Source organism: Cherax quadricarinatus, chromosome 11, assembly GCF_038502225.1.
Source record: "Cherax quadricarinatus isolate ZL_2023a chromosome 11, ASM3850222v1, whole genome shotgun sequence".
Lineage (NCBI taxonomy): Eukaryota > Metazoa > Arthropoda > Malacostraca > Decapoda > Parastacidae > Cherax > Cherax quadricarinatus.
Genome location: NC_091302.1, coordinates 55,348 through 76,178, shown reverse-complemented (window position 1 = coordinate 76,178; position 20,831 = coordinate 55,348). Strand labels below are relative to the sequence as shown.

Genomic DNA, 20,831 nt, shown 5'->3' with positions numbered 1-20,831 from the left:
TCAGAGTGCAGGCACTGTACTTCCCACCTCCAGGACTGTAACATCCTCACTCATCGTTCAGAGTGCAGGCACTGTACTTCCCACCTCTAGCATTGTAACATCCTCACTCATCCTTCAGAGTGCAGGCACTGTACTTCCCACCTCCAGGACTGTAACATCCTCACTCATCGTTCAGAGTGCAGGCACTGTACTTCCCACCTCTAGCATTGTAACATCCTCACTCATCCTTCAGAGTGCAGGCACTGTACTTCCCACCTCCAGGACTGTAACATTTTCACTCATCGTTCAGAGTGCAGGCACTGTACTTTCCACCTCTAGCATTGTAACATCCTCACTCATCCTTCAGAGTGCAGGCACTGTACTTCCCACCTCCAGGACTGTAACATCCTCACTCATCGTTCAGAGTGCAGGCACTGTACTTCCCACCTCTAGCATTGTAACATCCTCACTCATCCTTCAGAGTGCAGGCACTGTACTTCCCACCTCCAGGACTGTAACATCATCACTCATCGTTCAGAGTGCAGGCACTGTACTTCCCACTTCTAGCATTGTAACATCCTCACTCATCCTTCAGAGTGCAGGCACTGTACTTCCCACCTCCAGGACTGTAACATCCTCACTCATCGTTCAGAGTGCAGGCACTGTACTTCCCACCTCTAGCATTGTAACATCCTCACTCATCCTTCAGAGTGCAGGCACTGTACTTCCCACCTCCAGGACTGTAACATCCTCACTCATCGTTCAGAGTGCAGGCACTGTACTTCCCACCTCTAGCATTGTAACATCCTCACTCATCCTTCAGAGTGCAGGCACTGTACTTCCCACCTCCAGGACTGTAACATCCTCACTCATCGTTCAGAGTGCAGGCACTGTACTTCCCACCTCTAGCATTGTAACATCCTCACTCATCCTTCAGAGTGCAGGCACTGTACTTCCCACCTCCAGGACTGTAACATCCTCACTCATCGTTCAGAGTGCAGGCACTGTACTTCCCACCTCTAGCATTGTAACATCCTCACTCATCCTTCAGAGTGCAGGGACTGTACTTCCCACCTCCAGCACGGTAACATCCTCACTCATCCTTCAGAGTGCAGGCCTAGTATGGGCCTGTTGGCCCATACTAGGCAGGTCCTTTACAATTCATCCCACTAAGAAACATTTGACAAACCCAATTTTCAATGCTACCCAAGAAATAAGCTCTGATGCGCAAGTCCCACTCATATCCAACCCCTCCCACCCATGTACTTATCCAACCTAAATTTGAAACCACCCAAAGTCCTATCCTCAATAACCCAACTAGGTAGACTGTTCCACTCATCAACTACCCTATTTCCAAACCAATACTTTCCTATGTCCTTTCTAAATCTAAACTTATCTAATTTAAATCCATTACTGCGGGTTCTCTCTTGGAGAGATATCCTCAAGACCTTGTTAATATCCCCTTTATTAATACCTATCTTCCACTTATACACTTCGATCACTCATCCTTCAGAGTGCAGGCACTGTACTTCCCACATCCAGGACTGTAACATCCTTACTCATCCTTCAGACAGCAGGCACTGTACTTCCCACCTCCAGGACTGTAACATCCTCACTCATCCTTCAGAGTGCAGGCACTGTACCTCCCACCTCCAGCACTGTAACATCCTCACTCATCCTTCAGAGTGCATTCACTGTACTTCCCACCTCCAGGAGCGTAACATCCTCACTCATCCTTCAGAGAGCAGGTACTGTACTTCCCACCTCCAGCACTGTAACATCCTCACTCATCCTTCAGAGTGCAGGCACTATACTTCCCACCTCCAGGACTGTAACATCCTCACTCATCCTTCAGAGTGCAGGCACTGTACCTCCCACCTCCAGCACTGTACCATCCTCACTCATCCTTCTGAGTGCAAGTACTGTACTTCCCATCTCTAGGACTGTAACATCCTCACTCATCCTTCAGAGTGCATTCACTGTACTTCCCACCTCCAGGAGCGTAACATCCTCACTCATCCTTCAGAGTGCAGGCACTTTACTTCCCATCACCAGGAATGCACCATCCTCACTCATCCTTCAGAGAGCAGGTACTGTACTTCCCACATCCAGGACTGTGACATCCTCACTCATCCTTCAGAGTGCAGGCACTGTACTTCACACATCCAGGACTGTAACAACCTCACTGATTCTTCAGAGTGCAGTTACTGTACCTCCCGCCTCGAGGACTGTGCCATCCTCACTCATCCTTCAGAGTGCAGGCACTGTACTTCCCACCTCCAGGACTGTAACATCTTCACTCATCCTTCATAGAGCAGGCACTGTACTTCCCATCTCCAGCACTGTAGCATCCTCAATCATCCTTCAGAGTGCATGCACTGTACTTACTTCCTCCATAACTGTACCATCCTCACTCATCCTTCTGAGTGCAAGTACTGTCCTTCCCACCTCCAGGACTGTAAAATCCTCACTCATCCTTCAGAGTGCAGGCACTGTACTTCCCACCTCCTGGAGCGCAATATCCTCACTCATCCTTCAGAGTGCAGGCACTTTACTTCCCATCACCAGGAATGTACCATCCTAACTCATAGTTAAGAGTGCATGCACTGTACTTCCCACATCAAGGACTGTAACTTCCTCACTCATCCTTCTGAGTGCAGGTACTGTACTTCACACCTCGAGGACTGTAACTTCCTCTCTCATCCTTCAGAGTGCAGGTACTGTACTTCCCACATCCAGGACTGTAACATCCTCACCCATCCTTCAGAGTGCAAGTACTGTACTTCACACCTCCTGGACTGTAACGTCCTCACTCATCCTTCAGAGTGCAGGCATTGTACTTCCCACCTCCGGGACTGTAACATCCTCACTCATCCTTCAGAGTGTAGGCACTGTACTTCCGACCTTCAGGACTGTAACCTTCTCGCTCATTCTCCAGAGTGCAGGCACTGTACTTCTCACCTCCAGGACTGTAACATCCTCACTCATCCTTCAGAGTGCATGCACTGTACTTACCTCCTCCATGACTGTACCATCCTCACTCATCCTTCAGAGTGCAGGTACTGTACTTCCCACCTCCAGGACTGTAACATCCTCACCCATCCTTCAGAGTGCAGGCACTGTGCTTCCCACCTCCAGGACTGTAACATCCTCACCCATCCTTCAGAGTGCAGGCACTGTGCTTCCCACCTCCAGGACTGTAACATCCTCACCCATCCTTCAGAGTGCAGGCACTGTGCTTCCCACATCCAGGACTGTAACATCCTCACCCATCCTTCAGATTACAGGTACTGTACTTCCCACCTCCAGGACTGTAACATCCTCACTCATCCTTCAGAGTGCATGCACTGTACTTCCGACCTTCAGGACTGTAACTTCCTCGCTAATTCTCCAGAGTGCAGGCACTGTACTTCCCACCTCCAGCACTGTAGCATCCTCACTCATCCTTCAGAGTGCAGGCACTGTACTTCCCACCTCCAGGACTGTAACATCCTCACTCATCCTTCAGAGTGCAGGTAATGTACTTCCCACCTCCAGGACTGTAACATCCTCACTCATCCTTCAGAGTGCAGGTAATGTACTTCCCACCTCCAGGACTGTAACATCCTCACTCATCCTTCAGAGTGCAGGTAATGTACTTCCCACCTCCAGGACTGTAACATCCTCACTCATCCTTCAGAGCGTAGGTACTGTACTTCCCACCTCCTGGACTGTAACATCCTCACTCATCCTTCAGAGTGTAGTACTGTACTTCCCACCTCCAGGACTGTAACATCCTCACTCATCCTTCAGAGTGTAGTACTGTACTTCCCACCTCCAGGACTGTAACATCCTCACTCATCCTTCATAGTGCAGGCACTGTACTTCCCACCTCCAGGACTGTAACATCCTCACTCATCCTTCAGAGAGCAGGCACTGTACTTCCCACCTCCAGGACTGTAACATCCTCACTCATCCTTCAGAGTGCAGGCACTGTACTTCCCACCTCCAGGACTGTAACATCCTCACTCATCCTTCATAGTGCAGGCACTGTACTTCCCACCTCCAGCACTATAACATCCTCACTCATCCTTCAGAGAGCAGGCACTGTACTTCCCACCTCCAGGACTGTAACATCCTCACTCATCCTTCAGAGTGCAGGCACTGTACTTCCCACCTCCAGGACTGTAACATCCTCACTCATCCATCAGATTGCAGGCACTGTGCTTCCCACCTCCAGGACTGTAACTTCCTCACTTATCCTTCAGAGTGCAGGCACTGTACTTTCCACCTCTAGGGCTGTAACATCCTCACTCATCCTTCAGAGTGCAGGCACTGTACTTCCCACCTCCAGCACAGTAACATCCTCACTCATCCTTCAGAGTGCAGGCACTGTATTTCCCACCTCCAGGATTGTAACATCCTCAGTCATCTTTCAGGATGTAGGCACTGTACTTCCCACCTCTGGGACTGTAACATCCTCACTCATCCTTCAGAGTGCAGGCACTGTACTTCCCACCTCCAGCATTGTAACATCCTCACTCATCCTTGAGAGTGCAGGCACTGTACTTCCCACCTCCAGGACTGTAACATCCTTACTCATCCTTGAGAGTGCGTGCACTGTACTTCCCACCTCCAGGACTGTAACATCCTTACTCATCCTTGAGAGTGCGTGCACTGTACTTCCCACCTCCAGGACTGTAACATCCTTACTCATCCTTCAGAGTGCAGGCACTGTACTTCCCACCTCCAGGACTGTAACATCCTTACTCATCCTTCAGAGTGCAGGCACTGTGCTTCCTACCTCTGGGACTGTAACATACTCACTCATCCGTCAGAGTGCAGGTACTGTACTTCCCACCTCCAGGACTGTAACATCCTCACTCATCCTTCTGAGTGCAGGCACTGTACTTCCCACCTCCAGGACTGTAACATCCTTACTCATCCTTTCGAGTGCAGGCACTGTAGTTCCCACCTAAAGGACTGTAACATCCTCACCCATCCGTCAGAGTGCAGGTATTGTACTTCCCACCTCCAGGACTGTAACATTCTCACTCATCCTTCAGAGTGCGTGCACTGTACTTCCCACCTCCACGACTGTAACATCCTTATTCATCCTTCAGAGTGCAGGCACTGTACTTCCCACCTAAAGGACTGTAACATGCTCACCTATCCTTCTGATTGCAGGCACTGTACTTTCCATCTCCAGGACTCAAGTCCGTCTAATCGGTGTCCCTGAATCCCTTCATATATGTTACCTTGTTCACACTGCAACATCTCGTCAAGTCATAGAAACCATTTGCCTCCACTCACTCCCGAGAGTGTACACTACTCACAGGCACTTGTCTATCTCTCCACAGAGTGTTCGCCCTCACACTCTTCTTCCTAGAGATCACCTGGGCAGTCACACTCTTTCTCAGAGTGTGTATAAGGTGAGTGTCTTCCACACAGTATACACCAGTAGTGTCTTTACACTATATATATATATATATATATATATATATATATATATATATATATATATATATATATATATATATATATATATATATATATATATATATATATATATATATATATATATATATATATATATATATATATATATAGATATATATGCAAAACAACCACTCTGAAAGAATAGAGAAATTCCAAGTGCTTTCGTGACTACTCACATTGTCAAGGAACTATGGAAGTAAAGCATCCAAGGAAGGTGTATGAGGGGTCTGGCCAACACCTCACTATCAGATCCCACAACGTTTAAACACCTGACCCGTGCCGGCCCAACTGGACAGGTCCTTTGCACAACCCACCAACAAACTATTCTACCCAAGAAAATTTTTAAAATTATTATTTGTCCAGTGTATTATTAAATTCTTTCCAAATTCTATTAATTATAAATGGATCTAATTTATATAAACCAGGAAATATTCATATTATTGTCAAAACTGCTTTTATATTCCTGTCGACCATGGACTTGCTTGATACTACTTTCTCAACTTTTTGAAAATCAATTGAATGGTTAAAATCTGTTACATAAATAAATAGAGCATTGGAATCTTGTCCAGTTCTAAAATCCGACTTAATTTTTTAAAAAATTGTTCAAATGAACAAGTTCTGCCCAAGTGTCTTTTAGCCAATATCATCCTTGACATGAGAGATCGTCCTTTTGATGATTTTATGAGAATTATTCTTCAGAAACATATTGAAATAACTAAAATACAGGATAAGGAAGCATTCAAAATATTGAGAAACAAAAAATACTCTTTTAATCAGGCCATTCCATCAGAATGGAAACACAGTATGTTGGATCATTGCTATAATAAACTCAGAAGAATTTGTAATGAAATAAAAAACAAACTACAAAGAAAATTAGACATTTTAATTGAAAATAGTGATTGGACAAAGCATGCTAATAACAATTTTGTAATTAACTTATCAGATGAAATTTTAGACAAACATACAACTGCTGCTCTAGGTTTTGGCCTAAGTTTTGCAACTTCAAAAAAAGCTTAATAATGTTGAAATTGCAAAAGCCTTTTGTAACTTTGAAAAATTTTCTGATTTATCCTCTGATGAAATTAATATTAGTAAAGGAATGGTATACAGCTCTATGTTAAAACCAAACATTCCCAATTGCCCTCAAAGATTCTTTAAGTCTTATGATACACTTAATAACAATAAAAATTTGCGCCTTACTAAAGCAGACAAAATAAATGCAATAGTAATTATGAAAGAAAATGATTACCAAGAAAAAATGAATAATCTCTTAGATGATACTGAAACCTATTCTAAACTTAGGAAAAATCCCCTAGAAACCGTTAACAGCAATTTCAATAAAACAATAAAACTTCTACTGAAAGGCAAAGATGAATTAGTCAAACAATTTACTTCCACTAATCCATCTTTACCTTACATGTATGGACTAATAAAAACACACAAACCAGGGAATCCAGTCAGACCAATTATTAGCTCCATAGGGTCAGTTTCATATAAATTATCTAAATGGCTTGTTGATATTTTGAGCCCTATTGTTGGCAAAATTTCTAACTTTAATGTTAAAAACAACATAGACTTGGTTGATAAATTAAGCTCCTTGACTGACTTAAATGATTTTAACATGGTTAGTTTTGATGTTACTTCCTTGTTTACGAAAGTTCCTGTTGATGATTTATTAAGTTTCTTATCTGAAAAACTCGTTAACTATGATTTACCATTGCCAGTTCCTACTATCATTAAACTTATTAAACTTTGCATTGTTGATGCAAAATTTGTATTTAATGATAAGTTTTACACTCAGAAATTTGGTATGGCAATGGGAAAACCTCTTTCACCTGTTCTTAGTAATCTATACATGGAATTTTTTGAAACAAGACTGCTTAACACAATCCTCCCTAATAGAGCAAAATGGTTCAGATATGTTGATGATATTTTGTGTCTTATGCCCAAAAATGTAGATATACACCATTTCCTTGGCAAATTAAATAGCTTAGCCCATTCTATAAACTTTACTGTTGAGTTTGAAGAAAATAACTCATTGTCTTTTCTAGATGTTTTAATTATTAAGGGTAATAATGAATTCAAATTTAAAATTTACAGAAAATCTACAAATAACTGTTCCTATGTCCACTATTATTCTTCGCATCAAGATAGAGTCAAACTGTCTGTTTTCTCATCAATGTTTTTGAGAGCTTTACGAATTTGTAGTCCTGAGTTCATAGATGAAGAAATATCCAAAATTTATGAAATAGGTAATGATTTAAAATACCCAAGAAATGTAATTGATAAATCTTTTAAAGTTGCTAGAAATACTTTTTACAATCCAAAAAGGGACAATCAACCTTATTCAACTAAAAATATGTTGGTTCTCCCTTACCATGAAAACTTGGTTGATATGACTTCTCTTCTTAAGACTTTTAATATTAAAGTTGTATTCAAAAATCTTGATACAGTAAAAAAACTTTTGATAAAGAATTCCCCCCAAAATGCTGATGGATGTGTCTATAAGATTCCTTGTAAAATTTGCGATAAAGTTTATTACGGCCAAACTGGTAAAAATCTTGAACTAAGATTTAAACAACATAAATATAGCATTAGAACTGGACAAGATTCCAATGCTCTATTTATTCATGTAAGAGATTTTAACCATCCAATTGATTTTCAAAAAGTTGAGAAAGTAGTATCAAGCAAGTCCATGGTCGACAGGAATATTATTGAATCTTGTTTCATAAAAAGCAGTTTTGACAATAATATGAATATTTCCTTTGGTTTATATAAATTAGATCCATTTATAATTAATAGAATTTGGGAAGAATTTAATAATACACTGGACAAATAATAATTTTTAAATTTTCTTGGGTAGAATAGTTTGTGGGTGAGTTGTGCAAAGGACCTGTCCAGTTGGGCCGGCACGCGTCAGGTGTTTAACCGTTGTGGGATCTGATAGTGAGGTGTTGGCCAGACCCCTTATATACCTTCCTTGGATGCTTTACTTTCATAGTTCCTTGACAATGTGAGTAGTCACGAAAGCGCTTGGAATTTCTCTATTCTTTCAAAGTGGTTGTTTTGCATATTCTGAAATCACCTGTTTACTGTGATCTTATTGCATATATATATATATATATATATATATATATATATATATATATATATATATATATATATATATATATATATATATATATATATATATATATATATATATGTATATATATATATTTATATTTATATATATATATATATAATGTTGGAAGGACTTGTGCCGTAGCCATGACTCATTAAGCACGTCCTGGCTTCCTAGAATAATATTGCGGGTTTGTTAGTCGACTCAGAGCGTCAAAAATGTGTGAATTCTGTTTTAATAACGGCCAAACAAGGTTCCTATTCATGAATTTTATGAAGTGTGTCTGTGAGTACAAAATGGTTTCAACGCTTCATGAGTACACACACACGCACACACATACACACACACACACACACACACACACACACACACACACACACACACACACACACACACACACACACACACACACACACACACACACACACACACACACACACACACACACACACACACACACACACACACACACACACACACACACACAGGTATGTTATATGCAGAAACTCTAACAGCCAACTGCAGTAGCAAGGAACAGCTGATCATGAAAGACTGTTCCCTGAGCATAGAAGTTTCAGATAGGACAGGGACTGAAGGCAAGAACATTTCAATGGAAGGAAATAAAACACCTCAGAGGATGCAAATGGAAACTCAGTGGGAGGAGGAAAGGGTGAGGTCAGTTTTTGTCTAATGGCTCTGAGAAGCCAAGGGGGACAACTTCGAAGAAATAAAACAGGAGGAGGAAAAATTGATTGAAGGCATCATGAAAACAATAGGTGAGGGCGATATGACCCATGTGACAAATTTTCGGAGAATTGGGTGGTTTGCGAGTGGAAGGATAAGGCCTGTCAAAGTAATTTTCAAGGAAGAATCAGTTCGAACCAGGATCCTGCAAGAGAAAGCACGACTGAGGGACAAACAGGGGTACCAGAGAGTATACATTAATCGCGACAGAACACAAGAAGAAAGGACTACACTGAAAGAGAGGGCACAGAGATGCAAGGAGGAACGAGAGGCAATGATGACGATGAGAAGGACCCAGACACAGGAGGAAGGGAAAACACACCCCGCAGAATCTCCCACCGAAAGACTCCAACCGCGACAATCCCAACGCAACTGAGCAACCTAAACTACAACCCACTCACTGTTCCCTCCACCATCAACCCCCACATCACAAACCTCACCCCAACAGCTGTCCCTTATGGGCATTCTGACCCCACCCCCATCATCACAAACACCACCTACACGACAGCCCCCATAGGCCCCCACCAAGGCTCTCGCTCCCCCAACCCCAATATTCTTGCAGGACCACAGTGATAGAAAAGAAGCTGAAAGTTTGGTACACAAACGCGGACAGAATAACGAATAAGCATGAGGAGTGGAACGAAAGAATCAGCGAGAAATCCCCAGACATCATAGCAGTCACAGAAACAAAACTCACTGAGACAATAACAGACGCAATCTTCCCACCGGGATATCAGATCCTGAGGAAAGATAGAAGGATTAGAGGGGGAGGAGGGGTTGCACTGCTCATAAAAAACCGATGGGGATTTGAGGAAATGGAAGGCATGGACGTGATGGGAGAGACTACATAGTAGGTACAATTCAGTCTGGAGAACATAAAGTAGTCATTGGAGTGATGTATAACTCACCACAGAACTGCAGGAGGCCAAGAGAGGAGTACGAAGAAAACAACAGGACGATGGTGGACACACTGGCTGAGGTGGCAAGAAGAGCTCACTCGAGCAGAGCAAAGTTACTGGTAATGGGCGATTCCAACCACAGGGAGATCGACTGGGAAAACCTGGAGCCACATGGGGGTCCCGAAACGTGGAGAGCCAAGATGATGGATGTAGTACTTGAAAACCTCATGCATCAACATGTCAGGGACACTACCAGAGAGAGAGGGGAAGATGAGCCAGCAAGATTGGATCTTGTGTTCACCCTGAGCAGTTCAGACATTGAGGACATCACTTACGAGAGGCCCCTTGGAGCTACCGATCACGTGGCTCTGAGTTTTGATTATATAGTAGAGTTACAAGTGGAGAAGGTAGCAGGAATTGAATGGGAAAAGCCAAACTATAAAAGGGGGGACTACACAGGTATGAGGAACTTCCTGCAGGAGGTTCAGTGGGACAGAGAACTGGTAGGAAAATCAGTAAACGAGATGATGGAATATGTAGCAACAAAGTGCAAGGAGGCAGAGGAAAGGTTTGTTCCCAAGGGAAACAGAAATAATAGGAAGACCAAAGCGAGTCCTTGGTTTACCCGAAGGTGTAGGGAGGCAAAAACTAAGTGCACCAGAGAATGGAAAAGGTACAGGAGGCAAAGGACCCAGGAAAATAAGGAGATTAGTAGAAGAGCCAGAAACGAGTACGCACAGATAGGGAGGGAGGCCCAGCGACAGCACGAAAAGGACATAGCATCGAAAGTCAAATCTGACCCGAAACTGCTGTCAAGTCAAAGACCAGGTGATAAGGCTGAGGAAAGAAGGTGGAGAACTCACAAGAAATGATCAAGAGGTATGTGAGGAGCTCAACATGAGATTCAAGGAAGTATTTACAGTGGAGACAGGAAGGCCTCTGGGGGGACAAACCAGATGGGGACACCAGCAAGGAATATACCAACAAGTGTTGGATGACATACATACAGATGAGGAGGAGGTGAAGAAACTGCTAAGGGACATCGAAGAAACTGATAAGGGACATCGAAGAAACAGCTAAGGGACATCGAAGAAAGGTTAAGGGAAATCGGCCTGACGACACTGGAGGACAGGAGGGTCAGGGAAGACATGATAACGACATATAAAATACTGAGCGGAATAGACAAGGTGGACAAAGACAGGATGTTCCAGGGAGGGGACACAGAAACAAGAGGTCACAATTGGAAGTTGAAGACTCAGATGAGTCAGAGAGATATTAGGAAGTATTTCTTGAGTCATAGAGTTGTCAGGCTAGAAAATGACGTAGTGGAGGCAGGAACCATACACAGTTTTAAGACGAGGTTTGATAAAGCTCATGGAGCAGGGGGAGAGAGAGGATCCAGTAGCAACCAGTGAAGAGGTGGGGCCAGGAGCTAAGACTCGACCCCTGCAACCACAAATAGGTGAGTACAAATTGGTGAGTACACACACACACACACACACACACACACAGACACACACACAGACACACACACACACACACACACACACACACACACACACACACACACACACACACACACACACACACACACACACACACACACACACATACACACACACACACACACACACACACACACACACACACACACACACACACACACACACACACACACACACACACACACACACACACACACACACACACACACACAGGTTGATAAATAAGAAACATGTGCAACACCTGAGTATTTTTATTAATGAATAAAAGATTTGTGCAACACCTAGATATCTTTATGAATGAATAAGAAACATGTGCAACACGTGGCTATTTTTATTGATCAATAAGATACATGTGTAGCACCTTGCTATCCTTATTGATCAATAAGATACATGTGTAGCACCTTGCTATCCTTATTGATCAATAAGATACATGTGTAGCACCTTGCTATCCTTATTGATCAATAAGAAACATATGCAACATTTGGGAATCTTAATTGATCAATAAAACACATGTACAACACCAGGGTATTTATATGTTGCATGTGTTGCCTGCAGGAACGAATCAAGCCGAGTGTTGGGTTGCTGGTCGTTGGTGTTGTGGCTGGACACATGGAAGAAATGTATCATATACTGGTCAGTGGCCGCTGCTGTGTTGCTGCGACCACACACACTGTGGTTGACCTCTGTATCAGGTGAGTGGTGTGTGTGTGTGTGTGTGTGTGTGTGTGTGTGTGTGTGTGTGTGTGTGTGTACTCACCTAGTTGTACTCACCTAGTTGAGGTTGCAGTGGTCGAGTCCAAGCTCCTGGCCCCGCCTCTTCACTGATCGCTACTAGGTCACTCTCCCTGAACCGTGAGCTTTATCATACCTCTGCTTAAAGCTATGTATGGATCCTGCCTCCACTACATCGCTTCCCAAACTATTCCACTTACTGACTACTCTGTGGCTGAAGAAATACTTCCTAACATCCCTGTGATTCATCTGTGTCTTCAACTTCCAACTGTGTCCCCTTGTTACTGTATCCAATCTCGGGAACATCCTGTCTTTGTCCACTTGTCAATTCCTCTCAGTATTTTGTATGTCGTTATCATGTCCCACCTATCTCTCCTGTCCTCCAGTGTCGTCAGGTTGATTTCCCTTAACCTCTCCTCGTAGGACATACCTCTTAGCTCTGGGACTAGTCTTGTTGCAAACCTTTGCACTTTCTCTAGTTTCTTTACATGCTTGGCTAGGTGTGGGTTCCAAACTGGTTCCAGGAGCCAATTGCTGGACCAGGTCTGCAGCCTGTCCAGATCCCTTTGTAGTTCTGCCTGGTCTTCGATCGAGTGAATTCTCATCAACTTCACGTCATCTGCAAACAGGGACACCTCAGAGTCTATTCCTTCCATCACGTCGTTCACAAATACCAGAAACAGCACTGGTCCTATTACTGACCCCTGTGGGACCCCGCTGGTCACAGGTGCCCACTCTGACACCTCGCCACGTACCATGACTCGCTGCTGTCTTCCTGACAAGTATTCCCTGATCCATTGTAGTGCCTTCCCTGTTATCCCTGCTTGGTCCTCCAGTTTTTGCACCAATCTCTTGTGTGGAACTGTGTCAAACGCCTTCTTGCAGTCCAAGAATATGCAATCCACCCACCCCTTTCTCTCTTGTCTTACTGCTGTCATCATGTCATAGAACTCCAGTAGGTTTGTGACACAGGATTTCCCGTCCCTGAAACCATGTTGGCTGCTGTTGATGAGATCATTCCTTTCTAGGTGTTCCACCACTCTTCTCCTGAAAATCTTCTCCATGATTTTGCATACTATACATGTCAGTGACACTAGTCTGTAGTTTAATACTTCATGTCTATCTCCTTTTTTAAAGATTGGGACTACATTTGCTGTCTTCAATGCCTCAGGCAATCTCCCTGTTTCGATAGATGTATTGAATATTGTTGTTAGGGGTACACATAGCGCCTCTGCTCCCTCTCTCAATACCCATGGGGAGATGTTATCTGGCCCCATTGCCTTTGAGGTATCTAGCTCACTCAGAAGCCTCTTCACTTCTTCGTCGGTTGTGTGCACTGTGTCCAGCACATGGTGGTGTGCCCCACCTCTCCGTCTTTCTGGAGCCCCTTCTGTCTCCTCTGTGAACACTTCTTTGAATCTCTTGTTGAGTTCCTCACATACTTCACGGTCATTTCTTGTTGTCTCTCCTCCTTCCTTCCTTAGCCTGATTACCTGGTCCTTGACTGTTGTTTTCCTCCTGATGTGGCTGTACAACAGTTTCGGGTCAGATTTGGCTTTCGCTGGCAAATCTGACCCGAAACTGTTGTACAGCCACACCAGGAGGAAGACAACAGTCAAGGACCAGGTAATCAGGCTAAGGTGTGTGTGTGTGTGTGTGTGTGTGTGTGTGTGTGTGTGTGTGTGTGTGTGTGTGTGTGTGTGTGTGTGTGTGTGTGTGTGTGTGTGTGTGTGTGTGTGTGTGTGTGTGTGTGTGTGTATGTGTGTGTGTGTGTATGTGTGTGTGTGTGTGTGTGTATGTGTGTGTGTGTGTGTGTGTGTGTGTGTGTGTGTGTGTGTGTGTGTGTGTGTGTGTGTGTGTGTATGTGCGTGTGTGTGTGTGTGTGTGTGTGTGTGTGTGTGTGTGTGTGTGTGTGTGTGTGTGTGTGTGTGTGTGTGTGTGTGTGTGTGTGTGTATGTATGTGTGTGTGTGTGTGCGTGTGTGTGTTTGTGTGTATGTGTGTGTGTGTGTGTGTGTGTGTGTGTGTGTACTCACCTATTTGTACTCACCTGTTTGTGGTTGCAGAGGTCGAGTCATAGCTCCTGGCCCCGCCTCTTCGCTGATTACTACTAGGTCCTCTCTCTCCCTGCCCCATGAGCTTTATCATACCTCGCTTTAAAACTATGTATGGTTCCCGCCTCCACTACGTCACTTTCTAGGGTATTCCACGGCCTGACAACTCTATGACTGAAGAAATACTTTCTAAAATCCCTTTGATTCATCTGAGTCTTCAACTTTCAATTGTGACCCCTTCTTTCTGTGTCCCTTCTCTGGAACATCCCGTCTTTGTCCACCTTGTCTATTCCGCGCAGTATTTTATATGTCGTTGTCATGTCTCCCCTGACCCTCCTGTCCTCCCGTGTTGTCAGGCCGATTTCCCTCAACCTTTCTTCGTAGGACAATTCCCGTAGCTCTGGGACTAGTCTTGTTGCAAACCTTTGCACTTTCTCTAATTTCTTGACGTGCTTGACTAGGTGTGGATTCCAAACTGGTGCTGCATACTCCAGTATGGGCCTGACGTAAATGGTATACAGAGTCTTGAACGAATCCTTACTGAGGTATCGGAACGCTATCCGTAGGTTTGCCAGGCGCCCGTATGCTGCAGCAGTTATCTGATTAATGTGCGCCTCAGGAGATATGCTCGGTGTTATACTCACCCCCCAGATCTTTTTCCTTGAGTGAGGTTTGCAGTCTTTGGCCATCTAAACTAAATTGTGTCTGTGGTCTTCTTTGCCCTTCCCCAATCTTCATGACTTTGCATTTGGCAGGGTTAAACTCAATGAGCCAGTTGCTGGACCAGGCTTGTAGCCTGTCCAGGCCTCTTTGTAGTCCTGCCTGATCCTCATTCGATTTGATTCTTCTCATTAACTTCACATCATCTGCAAACAAGGACACTTCTGAGTCTATCCCTTCCGTTATGTCGTTCACATATACCAAGAACAGCACAGGCATTAGGACTGACCCCTGTGGAACCCCGCTTGTCACAGGCGCCCACTCTGACACCTCGTCACGTCCCATGACTCGTTGTTGCCTCCCTGTCAGGTATTCTCTGATCCATTGCAGTGCCTTTCCTGTTATGTGTGCCTGATCCTCTAGCTTTTGCGGTAACCTCTTGTGAGGAACTGTGTCGAAGGCCTTCTTGCAGTCTAAAAAAAAATGCAGTCGATCCATCCCTCTCTCTCTTGTCTTACTTCTGTCACCTTGTCATAAAACTCTAGTAGGTTTGTGACACAGGATTTTCCTTCCCTGAAACCGTGCTGGTTGTCAATTATACACTTGTTTCTTTGCAGGTGCTCCACCACTCTCCTTCTGATGATCTTCTCCATGACCTTGCATACTATACACGTTAGTGATACAGGTCTGTAGTTTAGTGCCTCATGTCAGCTCAGTGACAGTGATAAGGAAATGTGTAGAATTTTTAACACATACTTCCTCTCAGTTTTTACACAGGAGGATACCAGCGATATTCCAGTAATGATAAATTATGTAGAACAGGACGATAATAAACTGTGCACTATTAGGGTCACAAGTGACATGGTCCTTAGGCAAATAGATAAATTAAAACCTAACAAATCCCCAGGCCCTGATGAACTGTATGCAAGGGTTCTAAAGGAATGTAAAGAGGAGCTTAGCACACCTTTGGCTAATCTTTTCAACATATCACTACAAACTGGCATGGTGCCAGATAAGTGGAAAATGGCAAATGTGATACCTATTTTCAAAACAGGTGACAGGTCCTTAGCTTCGAACTATAGACCAATAAGCCTAACCTCCATAGTGGGAAAATTTATGGAATCAATAATTGCCGAGGCAGTTCGTAGCCACCTTGAAAAGCATAAATTAATCAACGAATCTCAGCATGGTTTTACAAAGGGGCGTTCCTGCCTTACGAATTTATTAACTTTTTTCACTAAGGTATTTGAGGAGGTAGATCATGGTAATGAATATGATATTGTGTATATGGACTTCAGTAAGGCTTTTGACAGGGTCCCACATCAGAGACTATTGAGGAAAATTAAAGCACATGGAATAGGAGGAGAAATTTTTTCCTGGATAGAGGCATGGTTGACAAATAGGCAGCTGAGAGTTTGCATAAATGGGGAGAAATCAGAGTGGGGAAGCGTCACGAGCGGTGTTCCACAGGGGTCAGTGTTGGGCCCCCTGCTGTTCACAATCTACATAAACGACATAGATGAGGGCATAAAGAGCGACATCGGCAAGTTTGCCGATGACACCAAAATAGGCCGTCGAATTCATTCTGACGAGGACATTCGAGCACTCCAGGAAGATTTGAATAGACTGATGCAGTGGTCGGAGAAGTGGCAGATGCAGTTTAATATAGACAAATGCAAGGTTCTAAATGTTGGACAGGACAATAACCATGCCACATATAAACTAAATAATGTAGATCTTAATATTACGGATTGCGAAAAAGATTTAGGAGTTCTGGTTAGCAGTAATCTGAAACCAAGACAACAGTGCATAAGTGTTCGCAATAAAGCTAATAGAATCCTTGGCTTCATATCAAGAAGCATAAATAATAGGAGTCCTCAGGTTGTTCTTCAACTCTATACATCCTTGGTTAGGCCTCATTTAGATTATGCTGCACAGTTTTGGTCACCGTATTACAGAATGGATATAAATTCTCTGGAAAATGTACAAAGGAGGATGACAAAGTTGATCCCATGTATCAGAAACCTTCCCTATGAGGATAGACTAAGGGCCCTGAAACTGCACTCTCTAGAAAGACGTAGAATTAGGGGGGATATGATTGAGGTGTATAAATGGAAGACAGGAATAAATAAAGGGGATGTAAATAGTGTGCTGAAAATATCTAGCCTAGACAGGACTCGCAGCAATGGTTTTAAGTTGGAAAAATTCAGATTCAGGAAGGATATAGGAAAGTACTGGTTTGGTAATAGATGTCTCCCTTTTTAAAAATTGGGACTACATTTGCCATCTTCCATACCTCATGGAGTTGCCCAGTTTCAAATGATGTGTTGAAGATCTTTGTTAATGGCACACACAGTATCTCTGCTCCCTCTTTAAGGACCCACGGAGAGATGTTGTCTGGTCCCACCGCCTTTGAGGTGTCAAGTTCGCATAGCAGCTCTTCACCTCCTCTTTGGTTATATATACCTCATCCAGCACTTGCTGGTGTACCCCCCTGTTCTGATTTCCTGGAGTCCTACAGGTATCCACTGTAAATACTTCTTTAAATCTCGTGTTGAGCTCCTGACATACCTTTCGGTCGTTTCTTGTGAACTCAACATCACCCTTCCTCAGTCTGATTACCTGGTCCTTGACTGTTGTTTCCCTCCTGATGTGGCTGTACAACAGCTTCGGGTCAGTCTTCACTTTCGATGCTATGTCATTTTCATATTGTCGCTGAGCCTCCCTTCTTATCTGTGCATATTCGTTTCTGGCTCTTCGGCTAATCTCTTTATTTTCCTGAGTTCTCTGTCTTCTGTACCTTTTCCTTTCTCTAGTACACCTAGTTTTTGCCTCCCTACACCTTTGGGTGAACCAAGGACTCGTTCTGTTCTTCCCATTATTTCTGTTTCCCTTGGGAACAAACCTCTCCTTTGCCTCCTTGCATTTTGTTGCCACATAGTCCATCATTTCTTGTACTGGTTTTCCTGTCAGTTCCCTCTCCCACTGAATGTCTTGAAGGAAGTTCCTCATGCCTGAGTAGTTACCCCTTTTGTAGTTTGTTTTTTCCCAACCTATTCCTGCTACTCTCTCCATTTGGAGCTCAACTATGTAGTCGAAGCACAGAACCACATGATCATTAGCTCCCAGAGGCCTTTCATACATGATATCCTCGATGTCCGAACTACTCGAGTGAATACAAGGTCCAGTCTTGCTGGTTCATCCTCTCCTCTCTCTCTGGTAATGTCTCTAACATGTTGATGCATGAGGTTTTCCAGTACCACATCCATCATCTTGGCTCTCCATGTTTCGGGACCCCCATGGGGCTCCAGGTTTTCCCAGTCAATCTCCTTGTGATTGAAAACACCCATAACTAGTAACTTTGCTCCCCCAATGTGTGCTCTCCTGGCCACCTCGGCTAGTGTGTCGACCATTGCTCTGTTGCTCTCATCATATTCTTCTCTTGGCCTCCTGCAGTTCTGTGGTGGGTTGTACATTACTGCAATTATCACCTTATGTCCCTCAGACTGGATTGTTCCTACTAAGTAGTTCCTTTCGCCCGTGCCATCCATTCCTTCCATTTTCTCAAACCCCAACTGGTTTTTAATGAGCAGTGCAACTCCTCCTCCCCCTCTCCTCCCTCTGTCTTTCCTGAGGATTTGATATCTGGATGGAAAGATTGAATCTGTTATTATTCTGGTGAGTTTTGTTTCTGTGAGTGCTATTATGTCTGGGGATGTCTCCTTGATTCTTTCGTGCCACTCCTCATACTTATTTGTTATTCCATCTTCATTTGTATACCACACCTTCAACTTCTTTTCTAAGACTGTGGTCTGGAAGGTATATTGGGGTTGGGGAAGTGGGAGACCTGATAAGGAACTATGGGTGGTTGCTGTGGGGGTGGAGTTTGTAATTCAGTGGGTGGGGGCATTGGATGTGGCATGGGTGTTTTGGTTTAGAGTGCTTGGTTGCACTGGGGTTGACCTGGTTGGGAGGTTTCTATAGGAAGTTGTGAGAGAGGGTGTATTTGATCTTCCTGGATCTGGGATCTCCTGTCTGTCTTTTCCATCCCCTCTCTTTCCTCCTTTCGCCTTTGTACCATCTCTCTCAGTTTCTGCCTTTCTTCTTGTGTTCTGTCGTGGTCGAGACACACCTTCCTGTATGCTGGCATGTCCCTTAATCGTGCTTTCTCCTGCAGTATCCTGTTCCGAGTCGATTCTGCCTTGAAGGTCACTTTCACTGGCCGGGTTCTTTTTTTTACAAACCCCCCTATTCTCCGAAAATTTTCCAGCTGGGTCATGTCGTCTTCTCCTATTGCTTTTATAATGCTTTCAATTGCTTTTTTTTCCCCTTGTTTTCTTGCTTCATATGTTTCCCCTTCAACTTCCTGGAGGCCATACACAAAGACTGACCTCACCCTTTCATTCTCCCACTGCATATCCCTGTGTATCCCCTCATTCAATTTGATTTCCTCCATTGCAGCTTTCCTTTCTTCAGTTTCACTAGCTAATGTACTTGGGCTCAGTGGCCTGTCATTTTCCCTTCTTGGCTTTCCCTGGGCTCTGCTGTGGTCTGTTAGGGCCTCCACATATAGCTTAGCTCTTTCATTTACTACAGTCTCCTCTGATAGAGCTTCTACATGCAGGTTTGCTCCTTCTTTCCCTACAGACCCCTTATTTGTGACTGAACTAGCAGTCTCTGATGTCAATCCCAAAATGTTCTTTAGGTGTTTAGGCTGTTTCAGATTTTTCAGTTCCTCTTCTAAACTCTGTATCCTAGCCTCTGCTGCTTTGACTTGCACCTCCCACTTCCTGCTTTCCATATCTATTCTCTCTTCCATTCTCATGCTAAGTTCTTCTAGTTTCTTTTCCCATTCATGTTCCCTTTTTATGAGCTCTGCTGCCCAATCTTCCTTTGCAGCTTCCTCCTCCTGTCCCTTGATTTTTCTTCCTGCTCTCTGGCAACCCATTTTTGTTTTATCCTGATTACCTCAGAGTGGGAAACCTATGTATTTCTGTGTTAGGTTAGTAGTGTGAATGTCAGAGTGTGGGTGGGGGGGGGGAAGGTAGAGGAGGAACTACGGCTATGTGGGAGAGGAGTGGGGAGGGGGATTTAGGGGGGAATATGGATGGGGAGTGGGAGGAGGGAGAAACAAGTAGGTGAGTGGGAGAGGGAGAGGGTGAAGGAGGGAGAGGTGGGGAGGGGGAGGGTGAAAGAGGGAGGGGTGGGATCAAGGGAAGGAGTGAGATGTCGGTGGGGAGGGGGGTGTATGTGTGTGTGTGTGTGTGTGTGTGTGTATGTGTGTGTGTGTGTGTGTGTGTGTGTGTGTGTAATTATGTGTGGGTTTATTATGTCTGAAAAGTAGGTGACTTGTGCGTTGGAGTGTAATGTGGAGTCTCAGTGGTCGCTTGTGACCACAACCTCTTGTGACCTGACTCCCACCCTCCTGGGACTTGACGCTCACCTACTTACAATGTTGCCTATGCTTGATCTGCCACCTAGCTTATAGTAAGTTACTCGCCTTGTTCAATGAGTTACCAATTGCTATTCCTTATTGAATACTTGAGTGCCTATTCTTTATCGTGCTATGAGAGTTAGACCATTCACATTCAGCTTGGCGGTTAACTGGAACCTGGAACCCCACACCCAAACAACCACTCATAGGTGTGTGTGTGTGTA

General features: G+C 44.1%; 1 protein-coding gene across 1 annotated transcript in view; it reads left to right on the top strand.

Moving 5' to 3' along the window:
* Positions 1 to 20,831, top strand: part of LOC128687679 (transmembrane protein 72) — an 88,870-nt gene that overhangs the window by 67,532 nt on the left and 507 nt on the right. The window contains exons 5-6 of the mRNA XM_070084186.1: positions 5,319 to 5,390; positions 12,285 to 12,421. Of these exons, the coding sequence (XP_069940287.1) occupies positions 5,319 to 5,390; positions 12,285 to 12,421 (209 nt within the window). The remainder of the gene's footprint in view (positions 1 to 5,318; positions 5,391 to 12,284; positions 12,422 to 20,831) is intronic.